This window comes from Lissotriton vulgaris, chromosome 2_1 (assembly GCF_964263255.1).
Source record: "Lissotriton vulgaris chromosome 2_1, aLisVul1.2, whole genome shotgun sequence".
Lineage (NCBI taxonomy): Eukaryota > Metazoa > Chordata > Amphibia > Caudata > Salamandridae > Lissotriton > Lissotriton vulgaris.
Genome location: NC_141687.1, coordinates 780,818,831 through 780,831,035, shown reverse-complemented (window position 1 = coordinate 780,831,035; position 12,205 = coordinate 780,818,831). Strand labels below are relative to the sequence as shown.

General features: G+C 46.6%; 1 protein-coding gene across 2 annotated transcripts in view; it reads right to left on the bottom strand.

The window, feature by feature from the left end:
• PDK1 (pyruvate dehydrogenase kinase 1) overlaps positions 1-12,205 on the bottom strand; it is a 598,915-nt gene that overhangs the window by 38,719 nt on the left and 547,991 nt on the right. For both annotated transcript variants that reach the window (XM_086956138.1, XM_086956137.1), the window contains exon 9: positions 8,014-8,124. In XM_086956138.1, coding sequence (XP_086812264.1) covers positions 8,014-8,124 — 111 coding nt within the window. The remainder of the gene's footprint in view (positions 1-8,013; positions 8,125-12,205) is intronic.

Sequence of the window (12,205 nt, the reverse complement as noted above, 5' to 3'; positions counted from 1 at the left end):
TCATTCCGGTTACCCTGAGCAAATGTAGCGTAAGGGACCCTAGCCCCTGGTACGATGACTCTTTACGTACATTGAAGAGTGCGTGCAGACGCGCTGAAAGAGAGTGGCGGAAAGCTTATGACACCAGTAAAAAAGTGTCATATCTTGCCACTATTAAAGCTTACCATCGGGCGGTCTGCAGAGCGCGTGCGGCTTTTTATTCTCTTGAGTTTCGCTACAGCTCTAACCCCTCCAAAGCTATTTTTAAGGCCCTTAAAGATCTAATGGCAAAAAAGGCCCCTACCAATGACACAGGCTCTATTTTACATTGTGAGGCATTGGCGAACTTCTTTCTGGAGAAGGTCCAAGCCATCCGTCGTTCATTTTCTATTCCCATTCTGGATGCCGGACCGTCTCTTAGGACCAAGGAACATACGGTCCTGCATACCTTCCCCTGCTTATCGCCTGAAGGTTTTAATCAATTGGCCCAACATACTAAGTCCGGTTCTCTGGCAGATCCACTGAGACCGGCTCTTTTCAGGGACCCGTTGTCTCTGGACTTTTTACCGGTGCGCTCTTTGATCAACCTTTCGCTCTCCACTGGTACGGTTCCTGCCAGTTGGAAGCATGCGGTGGTTACGCCGATTTTGAAGAAGCCGGGTTTAGATTCTCTTAAACCAGAGAACCACCGTCCAATATCACTTCTCCTGTGGCCAACGAAAGTAGCGGAGGCACACGTGAATAGAGTCCTTTCGGACCACCTTTTGCGGGCAAATATCCTAGACCCTACGCAGAACGGTTTCCGCGCTGACCACAGCACGGAGACAGCCCTTCTTTACATGGTGGAACATCTGCGCATGGGGTTAGATTCGGGTCAAACGGCGGCGCTTGTTTTATTAGATCTTAGCGCCGCCTTTGACACCGTCTCCCATAAAATCCTTCTCAAGCGCTTGGAAGAAGCTGGTATTTATGGGACTGCCCTCCAGTGGTTCCGTTCTTTTCTTGCCGATCGATCTTTTTGCGCCCCATCAGTCCAAATTCCATCCGCTGGACCAGGGGGTCCCCCAGGGATCCTCGCTGAGTCCCACGTTATTTAATATGTACGTGAGGCCGCTGGCTGATGTCGTCAAGAAGTGGGGCCTGACTATGGTCTCATACGCGGACGACACTCAGCTGGTGGTCACGCTCAGCGGGGACTCTGATTTGGATGCCCTAGGTTCCAGAATGGGCTGAGGGCGCTTGCCAGCTGGATGAATTCCAACTATCTCCAGCTGAACGCAAAAAAAACGGATATAATGATCATCGGCAAGAAACCGGAACTCTGGGGTGACAAATGGTGGCCTCCGGAACTGGGGCCTACCCCGACTCCGGTAACGGAGACTAAAAATCTTGGAGTTTGGTTAGACCCCGCCCTTAGTTTTGTCTCCCATACCAAGAGAACTGCCGCCAGTTGTTTTGGCATTTTGCGAGGACTAAGACCAGCACTGAACTTTTTTGACGCCTCCACCAGGCAGCTGGTGTTGCAGGCGACGGTGATCTCTCGGCTTGACTACGCCAGCTCTCTTTTGGTGGGGGTGAACCAAGCTGAAATTACACGTTTGCAACGTGTCCAGAACGCGGCAGCCAGAGCTGTGGTGGGCTTGCCCAGGTTCTGCTCCGTTGCCAACACTCTACGTTCTCTCCATTGGCTTCCAGTCAAGCAGAGGATCCAATTTAAAGTGCTTTGCCTGTCCTACAAAATTCTCAAGGGCCTCTCTGCCCCGATTCTCTCGAATCTCTTGACGCCCTATATCCCTGCCCGCTCCCTGAGATCTTTGGGTCAGGATTTAGCAGTGGTCCCTCGGTTCAAACTTAGCTGAGCTGGAGGCCGCTCTTTTCGAGTTCGGGCTGCGGCGCTGTGGAACTCTCTCCCCTTAGAGATACGTGCGTCTGATAATCTCTTCTTATTTCGTAGGGCTATCAAGACTTTGTTATTTCCCTGAGCCTGCTCTTTCTTAGTTTATTGTCTCTTTGTTGTGTTATGTTGGATACCTTGTCAAGCGCCAGGACGCTCCTTCGCTGGAGCAGCTGTGCGCTGAATAAATATTCATAACATAACATAACATAGTTGGACGGCTATACTATGTTATAAACCCCCGGGGGCCTTCGGTCTCCAACTACAACAGGACATGGTTGATGTATTTAGCAATATGCTACTTACCCACACTAGAGTAATGGCCCTGGGAGACTTCAATCTATGGGCCAATTGGAGCCTGAATTTTGGGTATAATAATCAGGAATCCAAGAAAAGGCCCTCAACTGGACCACATCCTTCCTCGCTGGCAGGACCCGGAGCATCTGCCTTCCACCCTTCCGATCCGAAGCCACCGACATCATCTGCGGCATACCCAAGGGCTAATCCCTCAGCCCGACGCTATTCAACATCTACATGGCCCCCCTCGCACAACTGGCCCGCCAGCACGACCTCAACATCATCTCCTACGCCGACGACACCCAGCTCATCCTCTCCCTTACCAAGGACCCGCACATCTACTCTAAGACAAACCAGTCTATATATACATATGGTGTGCTCTGGACGTGTTGCCAAGGACCTGCACACCGCCAAAACCAACCTTCATGAAGGAATGAAAGCTGTCGCCGACTGGATGAGGAGCCGCCGCCTGAAGCTGAACTCGGACAAAATGGAGGTCCTCATCCTGGGACCCACCCCCTCAGCATGGGACGACTCGTGGAGGCTGAACACGCTGGGAACAGCACAGACACCCACCGACCATGCACGCAACCTAGGAATCGTCCTCGACTCCTCCCTCTCCATGGTGAAGCAGGTCAGCGCCGTCGCCTCCTCCTGCTACAACACCCTCCGCATGCTCTGCAGGATCTACAAGTTGATCCCAACCGAAACCAGAAGGACGGTAACACAGGCCCTCGTCAGCAGCAGGCTAGACTACGGCAACGCACTCTACGCAGGAATCCCAGCCAAACACCTGCACCGACTCCAACGCATACAAAACGCCTCCGCCCGACTGATCCTCAACGTCACCCGCCGCAGCCACATCACTCCCCACCTGAGAGCCCTACACCTACTCCCCGTCGACAAGAGGATTACATTCAAGCTCCTCACCCACGCACACAAAGCACTCCACAACTCCGGACCAGCCTACCTGAACAGCAGACTCAGCTTCTACGCCCCCACCCGCCAACTCCGCTCCGCCAGCCTCGCCTCTGTCCCCCGCATCCAACGATCGACCTCTGGCGGCAGATCCTTCTCCTACCTCGTCGCCAAGACCTGGAACACCCTCTCCACTCACCTTCGGCTGACCCAAGACCTACTCACCTTCAGAAGACTCCTCAAGACCTGGCTCTTCGAGCAGAAGCGGCCTCCCTCCCCCTCCCAGCGCCTTGAAACCCGCACGGGTAAGTAGTGCGCTTTACAAATGCATTGACTGATTGATTGATTGATTGATTGATTACAGTCATGTGATAATCTAAATCTAACACAACAGATTCTAGAATCTACTCATAAAGGGAGCCATGCTCTGGATCTGATTTTTGCAGAGAGAGAATTTGTTAAGGTGGAAAACATTGTTCGGGTGGGCTGGTCGGACCATTATTTGGTACAATTTCGGATGGTGATCCCTAAAGCAGGGCGAGCTGATGTTGTAAGGGAAAGAAATTTCCTAGGCAGGGACTGGAAGAGCCTCTTAAAGAGGACTGATTCATCTCCGATATTTAAGGCAAATGGGCTTCTGGACTCCTGAAATCAATGGAACAAAACTATGCATCCTTCTGCGAACATATCACTGAAACTCTTGACCAGATTGCCCCGGCTAAGAAAATCAGGAAGTTGAGGAAACCCTCTGCCCCCTGGTATAATGACACACTAAGGACAATGCAAACTGGCAGAGTGACAAAGGAGGAAGGCATATTTAGAGATTGACAAAGCCCTCTGGAAGGAGAATTTAGCCAATTATAAAAAGGAAATTGGGAATACTAAGGCAGACTACTATGCCAAAACTATCCTGAAGGCGCCTAACAGAACTAGGGCTACTTTTAAAATCATGAAGGACATTGCTAGTCCCGAATGCACTAATAACAGCATCCCACCTAGTCAAGAGCTATGTAATAGCTTAGCTACATTCTTTGACGACAAAATAAGAAAAATCATAGAAGGGCTGTAAATTGACGAAGTGGGTATCTCCGGCGAGGTAGATGGACAACCGTCTACGGGTAAGCAAAAGAGCTGGGAAAGAAGGGTTGAGCCAGAGGACCAGGCAATCTATTTGGATCACTTTGAGCTTCCCTCTAAGAAGGAGTTTAATAAGATAGCCTCATGAGTTTCTTCAGGCTCCCCTTTGGACCCCTCCCTCCAAACATTTGGAAGGAGCAGGGAAGTGAGCTGCTTCCTATACTCCGACAGCTGTGTAATCTATCACTGAGCAGTGGACAGGTCCCGGCAAGCTGGAAACAAGCAATCATTACACCCTTGCTGAAAAAAACGACACTTGATCCAACATACCCAAAAAACGACAGGCCGATATCCCTCCTGCCATATCCAGTAAAGATCATAGAACGGTTGGTCAGTAGGGCACTCTCCCAGTTTTTGGAGCGTAACAACAAGCTGGAGGATTTGCAGTTTGGATTTTGCCCAGATCATGGGACAGAGACAGCTTTGTTTACCGTTTTAGAAGACCTTCGAATGCGAGCAGACAGAGGACAACCAGCTAATTTAATCTTACTGGACCTGTCTGGCCGTTCGATACGGTTAACCACACAGCTCTTTTGACCAGGCTGGAAACAGTAGGGGTGAGAGGTGTAGCACTGGATTGGTTTCGATCATACTTGACAAACAGACGACAGGCGGTCACCATTCCCCCTTATCGTTCGGACTTTACGGAGATTAGGCGTGGGGTCCCCCAGGGCTCTGCAATCAGCCCAATATTATTTAACACCTATATGAATCCCATGATCTCGATTATTAAGTCCTATGGGGTTAGCTTGGTAAACTACGTTGACGATACACAGCTTATTGTCTCATTGGAGGGAAACCTTGCAGTCACTCTAGAAAAATTCCACGCCAGTATGCTAGAAACTATGCAATGGCTGAAAAACAACTCTTTACAATTCAACTGTGAAAAAACTGAGATACTCTGCTGTGCAGCCGGTAAAGTCCCCTGTTCCCTCCCTTTGGGTTTTTGGCCCATTGCCACGGAGACACCTTTGCTACCCGTCACGACGGTACGCAATCTTGGGGTCAGTTTTAACGATAAATTGAACGTGAAACCCACGTCATTAAAATTGTGGGAAGCTGTTTTTCGCTCATCAGAGCTCTCCGGAAGATCCTGCTGTTACTCCCATAACAGGTGTGAGCACATGTAGTAAGGAGAGTTATTCTGAGTCGACTTGACTATGGAAACACACTACTGCTGGAAACACCTAGGTACCTGATTGGGAGACTCCAGAGAGTACAGACCGTGGCGGCTAAACTGGCCCTGTCTAGACCACGACGGTCATCCACATCCTTGGCATTGTCGGAGCTGCATTGACTTCCGATACTCCAGAGGATTCAATTCAAGTCACTGTGCATTGTCTTGAAGGCACTGCACGGGATGGGACCAGTCTAAGTTTAACTGGTATAATCCCACACGGAGCCTTCGGTATTCCGCGACTAATCTGGTGAATAAGATCAAGAAAGTTAAATCCGGTGGAAGAGCCTTTAGCTATGTGGCAGCACGCCTCTGGAATAGTCTGCCAGTTGAGTTAAGACAGATGCCAGATCTGATGAAGTTTAGGGGCAATGTCAAAACCTGGCTTTTCCCTAGAGTACTGGCCGAGATTAGCAATCAGTGAGCCTGGAATTTGTGGTGATAGAGCATTTGTACCGCAGTGCCAGGATGCCCGTTGGGTTATAGTGCACTTTATAAATCCAAAATACAATACAATACAATATGTCAGTTTAACCTCAATTAAAGTCAATGGTCAAAACCTATACCTTCAAACTAATGATGTTCAAGAAATAAGCAATCTCCGTCTTCCCCCCATAGAACTAACATAAGCACTAATTCTTTCAAGACTGTACTATTGCAACAGTGTCTACGCAGGTCTAAAGAAATTTAAAATCCAAAAACTATATACAAAATCAAGGCCAGAATTTGTCTGAACCTCATTAGGTTTAAATTCATCTCACCTACCATGAAGTTTCTGCATTAGCTCCAGTGGATATGGGGTCAAACTCTAGATTTTATGTATCATTACAAGGCACTACATAAAATACGGCCTAAACACCTTTACACTCTGACCCTCTGTGGAGCAGAGGGCATGGGGTGCGATGAGGTTGGCGATGATGATGGTGAAATGAGCGCGGGGGCCAGGCAGTCTGTAGACAAGGGTTCCGTGAAGCATTGTTTTGGGGTTGGTCTAGATCTGGAAGTGGAGATGTTTCATGGCGGGCAAGTCGTCCTTCGGGTCGGTGGTCATCATGCAGAGGGAGTTTTTGTGGATGATGGCGATGTCTCCTCCTGGGCGGGTGAGGCGGTCCTTTCTCAGCATCTTGTATCTGTCTGGGATGGCGGTTGCAATTTCTGGTGTGGAGCTGGCATTGGTCCAGGTCTCTGTGAGGAAGACGATGTCAGGTGTGTGAGTGTTGAGGAGGTCCCAGATTTCCATGGCGTGACTGTGCAGGGATCGCATGTTTGGGAGGATGCAGTTCAGTGGTTTGTGTGCGCTGGCGTCTGTTGGACTGGGGGCTAATGCTGTGGTCCGGAGGTGGGTGAAGATGCGGTGCTAGTGTGGGCAGGGGATCGGGCCTTAGGTGTTGCTCGGCGTTGTAAGCTGGCAGTGTTGTTGCGTCCGGGGTTAAGAGAGTAGATGGTGTTGGGGTAGTACCGGTGGCAGGTCGGGGGACCAGAGTCCTTGGCGCTGGTCGTGGTCGGGCTGCGGACGGGCGCAGACGAGCTTGCTTCAGAGGCGCAGCCACCATTAAATAGGTGTCGGGGAGGGTGGTCAGCTGGGAGCGACACGCTGGGGGGGAGGGGGGTGGGGGGGGGGGGGGGGAGAGAGGCCGCAGAGGCAACAGCAGTGGGGAGCAAAGGATCAAAATAGAAGCAAAACAGAAAGAGCAAAACGAGAAAGAGGCAAAACAGAGAGCAAAAAGAGAAAAAGGGGCACAGAACAGAGCAGAGTAGCAGAAGAGTAGAGTGCTCTTCCACTAGGCCACCAGGGATGAGGTGCATGCAGGAGCCTGCGAGTGGAGAAGGGTCTCAAACACATACCTGGCATGGAGCTCGGGCTTAGAGGGCAGTCCCTCAATGGTGGAGCAGCTGAGGGGGTGAGCAGAGTGAGCAGTGACACTGACCAGGAGTGTTTGAGAAATTCATAATAAATCCGGGAAACACCTGCAATTTTTTTTCATTCTCTTTGCCCTTCTTTATTTTCTGAATTGAGCAGGGTGTGAGGAAGCCCTTTCGAAAGATCTTGTATTAACTCTACACCCCTTAGAAGCAATGTACACCAAGGAACAATCAAGACTGTAAGAAGAACAGGGCTGGAATACTGACCAGCATAGTCTGTTGCAAGGAAATATGTCACAGCCTTAAATATCCTTCCAATGCTGCCTGACTAGCAATCCACATAGGTCTGGACAGTTCTGATGCCAGATGGGCAAGCCCAGAAGAAAAAGATGAAGATGAAGAAAGTGTTGCACATGCACTAGGGTAGAGAAGTACAATCTATAAAACGGATGCAGATTTGTAGCAATACATATTGAGTGCACAAATACACCGCACTTTGTGTGCATTGGTGTAATGTTTTTGGAAAATGTAAGATATGTTAACCTTTGCCACAAGTAAGGGGCAGAAACTATGAGCAGCACACTCCGTGGTGTTGGTCTTGTGCACAAGAAATCCTGACAGGTTGAATTTAACATTACATAGGTAGTGAGCAAGCAGGTAATGCTCATGTAATTAATTAGGGTGCTTTTAGTGATACACACTGAATTAAAGCTGCATCAAGACATAAAAAAAATGAAGTTATACATACCAGAGGTTCTACTTTTTTATTCCCAACTGGAGGGCGAGGGGCTGTGGTATACATATAGTTGAACAGACTATCGATTTTTCTCAGAGGAACACCACCACCTCGATCGCTCATCTGGAATAAAACAGAAGCCATTGGACCCTTTTGAAGACCAGAAAGCAAGGTATACATAGGTGTGCTGGAGAACATGATCCACAAATAAACTAATTTAAATAGTAAGTTAAAAAAAAGCATGACAGAATTATTTTATTTATTTTCAGAGTGGGAATAAATGTACAATTTTATTGAAGACATGAAGGCTGACATTATGCATGAAGTGCCTTCCTTGATACTAACGACAAGAAGAACAATACACATTTTTGGTATTTTTATAGCACAGCTTTAACCCCAAGTATCTAAGCACTGTAGATTCTAACAACTAATATGTCACAACAGAGTCTTCTGTGAAGGTTTGGGTGGAGAGGGGAGACAAGCACTAGTAAAAGGCTAGTGTAGCTGTAAGTCAATGTAAATTAGGCAAATTACATTTGATTAACACTGCAGAATTTGTACTTACGTGATTAAAATCCATTGCCCGTCATTCATATCAGTAACCCTTAAGTTAAGGAGAAGCATCCATTTGCTTCCCCATGCATACCATGGAAGCAACACAGAGTGACATTTAACAGCCATCTAGTACAGTCGTGCGGGTCAGGGGTGTGGCGGTGTATTTGCAATTGCGGAGGGAATGGAGAAAAAAAAAACACTTAACTTGCCGCTGATGGGTCCTGGTCTCCTGCTTCTGACACAGGAATGTTGGACTGCAAATGCGTCTAGTTGACTCCTTCTAGCATTGTGCGAGTTAAGTTAGCATTTGTGACACCATTTTGCCTATAGCCGCCATTTTGTACTGTGATCGAAAGTAAGACTCTGCCTCATGAACGGTCTGCTTCGAGTAACTTTTTTTTATCGAATTCAAGGTTGAATCCTAATGTACTAATGAATAGCTTCTTCTGCCTTCGCATGCCTTTTCTCCATCGTAGCCCTACTCCCACACTAGAGAGCTCTGAGCTCGAACAAGACGACCTTAAAAGTGTGATAATGTATACCCATTCTGCAGGTGATAGCTCATCCTTCTGTACCTTTGTTTATCGGTGACCGAGCTGGAAAATTCCAGCCTGGGCGGAACTTTAGGGTGTTGGAAAATGCATATTATGTTTTACCAAGTGTTCAGTAGCATCTAAGGAGGCTAGTCTGAATGGACTCCGCTGCAGGGCAATTACTAATAAATAACTTGGTTTGTATTCTCTACTGTGTCATCAACTCTTCATTTCTTGGAAGGCTAAGAGGGTGTCGCGAGTGACCAGGGTGGTCCGACTTGTGTCACTTCCTTCAGTTGGTGCCCGAACAGGAACTCCATCGAGCTGACCCATCTCGCCCGCAACAGGGTGTGGAGGAGAGGGCCATGTCAGGTCGGATGGGACAAGACAGAGCTTAGTTTTTGCAGCTGCCCCGCCTGTCTGATCCGGTGATGCCTCAATGGTTCTTGCTTTAAATTACCAGATGGCACCACCACCGCAGCGTACGCTATTACTACGGTGCGTACTGTAGTTGAGATATCACATGTTCCTTATCAATTGCCCCAAGCTGCAGAGCTAGTTGCTATCCTACCAGCATGTGAGTTAAGTGAGGGACTGGCTGTCAATATTTATACTGACAGCCAGTACGCCTTCGGGGTAGCACATAACTTTGGGTGGCTCTGGGCGGAGAGGGGATTCTTTTTTTTTTAACTCTTTATTAACAAAGCTCAAGAGACCGTACAGTACAAAACATTTCCATTAGTACATCATGGAGCGACACAGAAAATCAATACCAGTGTGTTCATGAGGGAATAGAGAAAACATCATTATTTTGTCCATCCAGCAAGCATCTATTTACTCCCTCCTAGTTCTATGTATTTTCGCCAGGGAGCCCATATTCTTTCCCATTTTTTAGCACAGCCCCAACTTTTGTACACAGTTTCTTCGGCCCGTTGACACCAGTCAAGATCGCGTTTCCCCCCACCCCCTGGCAATGTTACGCTTCTCAATTCTTGAAGCCAGAGCCAGCCATAATCCCATATATCTGGACCGGAGAGGGGATTCTTGACTTCTCATGAATGGTTCAAAGTAGTAAAGGGATGCACACCTTCTTTTAACACTTTTTCTAATTTTCTCCATTTTTATCTTTTCTTTATTGTCCATTGCGTGCAGATCGGTTATTAGGCATTTGCCCCACTGCCATTTGTCAAAATGTACTTTTAAGTGATGGGACTACCATGTAGCCCCAAAGAACCATTCACACAGCTTCATGCCGCCCCTGGCGTGCATGTTTTCACCAAACTTTTTGAACCATTACTTTTATATTCCAACTTTTCTCTGTAATCTTTTTCTTTTCTCTTAATTCATTATTTTTCACTCTTTCATCCAAATCCACAGACCGGGTAAAAATGCCAATTTTCATTTTTCTAGTATTCAAACAGTGCCAATCCAGGCTTTTCGAAAGAATATGGATAATGCAAAGTTCAACGCAAGCAGTCTTTATTTCTTATAAAAACCCAATGCATTTCGGGCCACCCATGGGCCCTTCTTCGGGGGTCACTACAATAAATAATGATAATAACGGAATAATTATTAACACTCTTAAATACAATTACGGCGAAATTTCATAAACATAATATTTTTGTTCATTTTCATAGCCTGTCTGCGCATTACATCTAATCTTTCCTCTATCCTTTTATCCCTCTTGTGGAGCACGCAGAATCCTCTGTTTTCTCTTTTTTCAACCTATTAATCCAACTATAGCAACTTCCCTGATGGTCCCAGTCTTTCACCCTCCCTTCGTCATAAATCTCTTCAAACCCTCTTTTATCCATTCAGATGTCCCAAAGTAAAAACGTTTTGATGTACCAAAGTGAAAATACATCGTGGCTCAAAATTTCAAACTGCTCATTAAAGTTTATACATGCAAATGTCATTCATCCGGTTCTCCCTGTTATCATAATAATTAAACCTCGGTGCCTCACTTCTCTCTCCCCCACATTACCTCATTTAATCAAAACGTCTCTACTGTATGTAGGAAAGGGGGTTGGTAGAGACGTTTTGATTAAATGAGGTAATGTGGGGGAGAGAGAAGTGAGGCACCGAGGTTTAATTATTATGATAACAGGGAGAACCGGATGAATGACATTTGCATGTATAAACTTTAATGAGCAGTTTGAAATTTTGAGCCACGATGTATTTTCACTTTGGTACATCAAAACGTTTTTACTTTGGGACATCTGAATGGATAAAAGAGGGTTTGAAGAGATTTATGACGAAGGGAGGGTGAAAGACTGGGACCATCAGGGAAGTTGCTATAGTTGGATTAATAGGTTGAAAAAAGAGAAAACAGAGGATTCTGCGTGCTCCACAAGAGGGATAAAAGGATAGAGGAAAGATTAGATGTAATGCGCAGACAGGCTATGAAAATGAACAAAAATATTATGTTTATGAAATTTCGCCGTAATTGTATTTAAGAGTGTTAATAATTATTCCGTTATTATCATTATTTATTGTAGTGACCCCCGAAGAAGGGCCCATGGGTGGCCCGAAATGCATTGGGTTTTTATAAGAAATAAAGACTGCTTGCGTTGAACTTTGCATTATCCATATTCTTTCAAAAAGCCTGGATTGGCACTGTTTGAATACTAGAAAAATGAAAATTGGCATTTTTACCCGGTCTGTGGATTTGGATGAAAGAGTGAAAAATAATGAATTAAGAGAAAAGAAAAAGATTACAGAGAAAAGTTGGAATATAAAAGTAATGGTTCAAAAAGTTTGGTGAAAACATGCACGCCAGGGGCGGCATGAAGCTGTGCGAATGGTTCTTTGGGGCTACATGGTAGTCCCATCACTTAAAAGTACACTTCTCATGAATGGCCCACTGATACACAGACTTTTGTCAGCTTTGACACTTCCCAAAAAGTTAGCAATAGTGAAGTGCAGTGCCCACAAGACGGTTACTGATTATGTGGGAAGGGGAAATGCGTTTGCAGATCAGACAGCAAAGGAGACAGCCCGATTTAAAATGAAAAGAATATGTGTGGCAGGTCCTGCTAGATGGGTACCCGACAATGCGATGTTTGAAGATACATTGGAGAAATCCAGAGCGAGGCAACAATTGAGGAGTTAGCAAT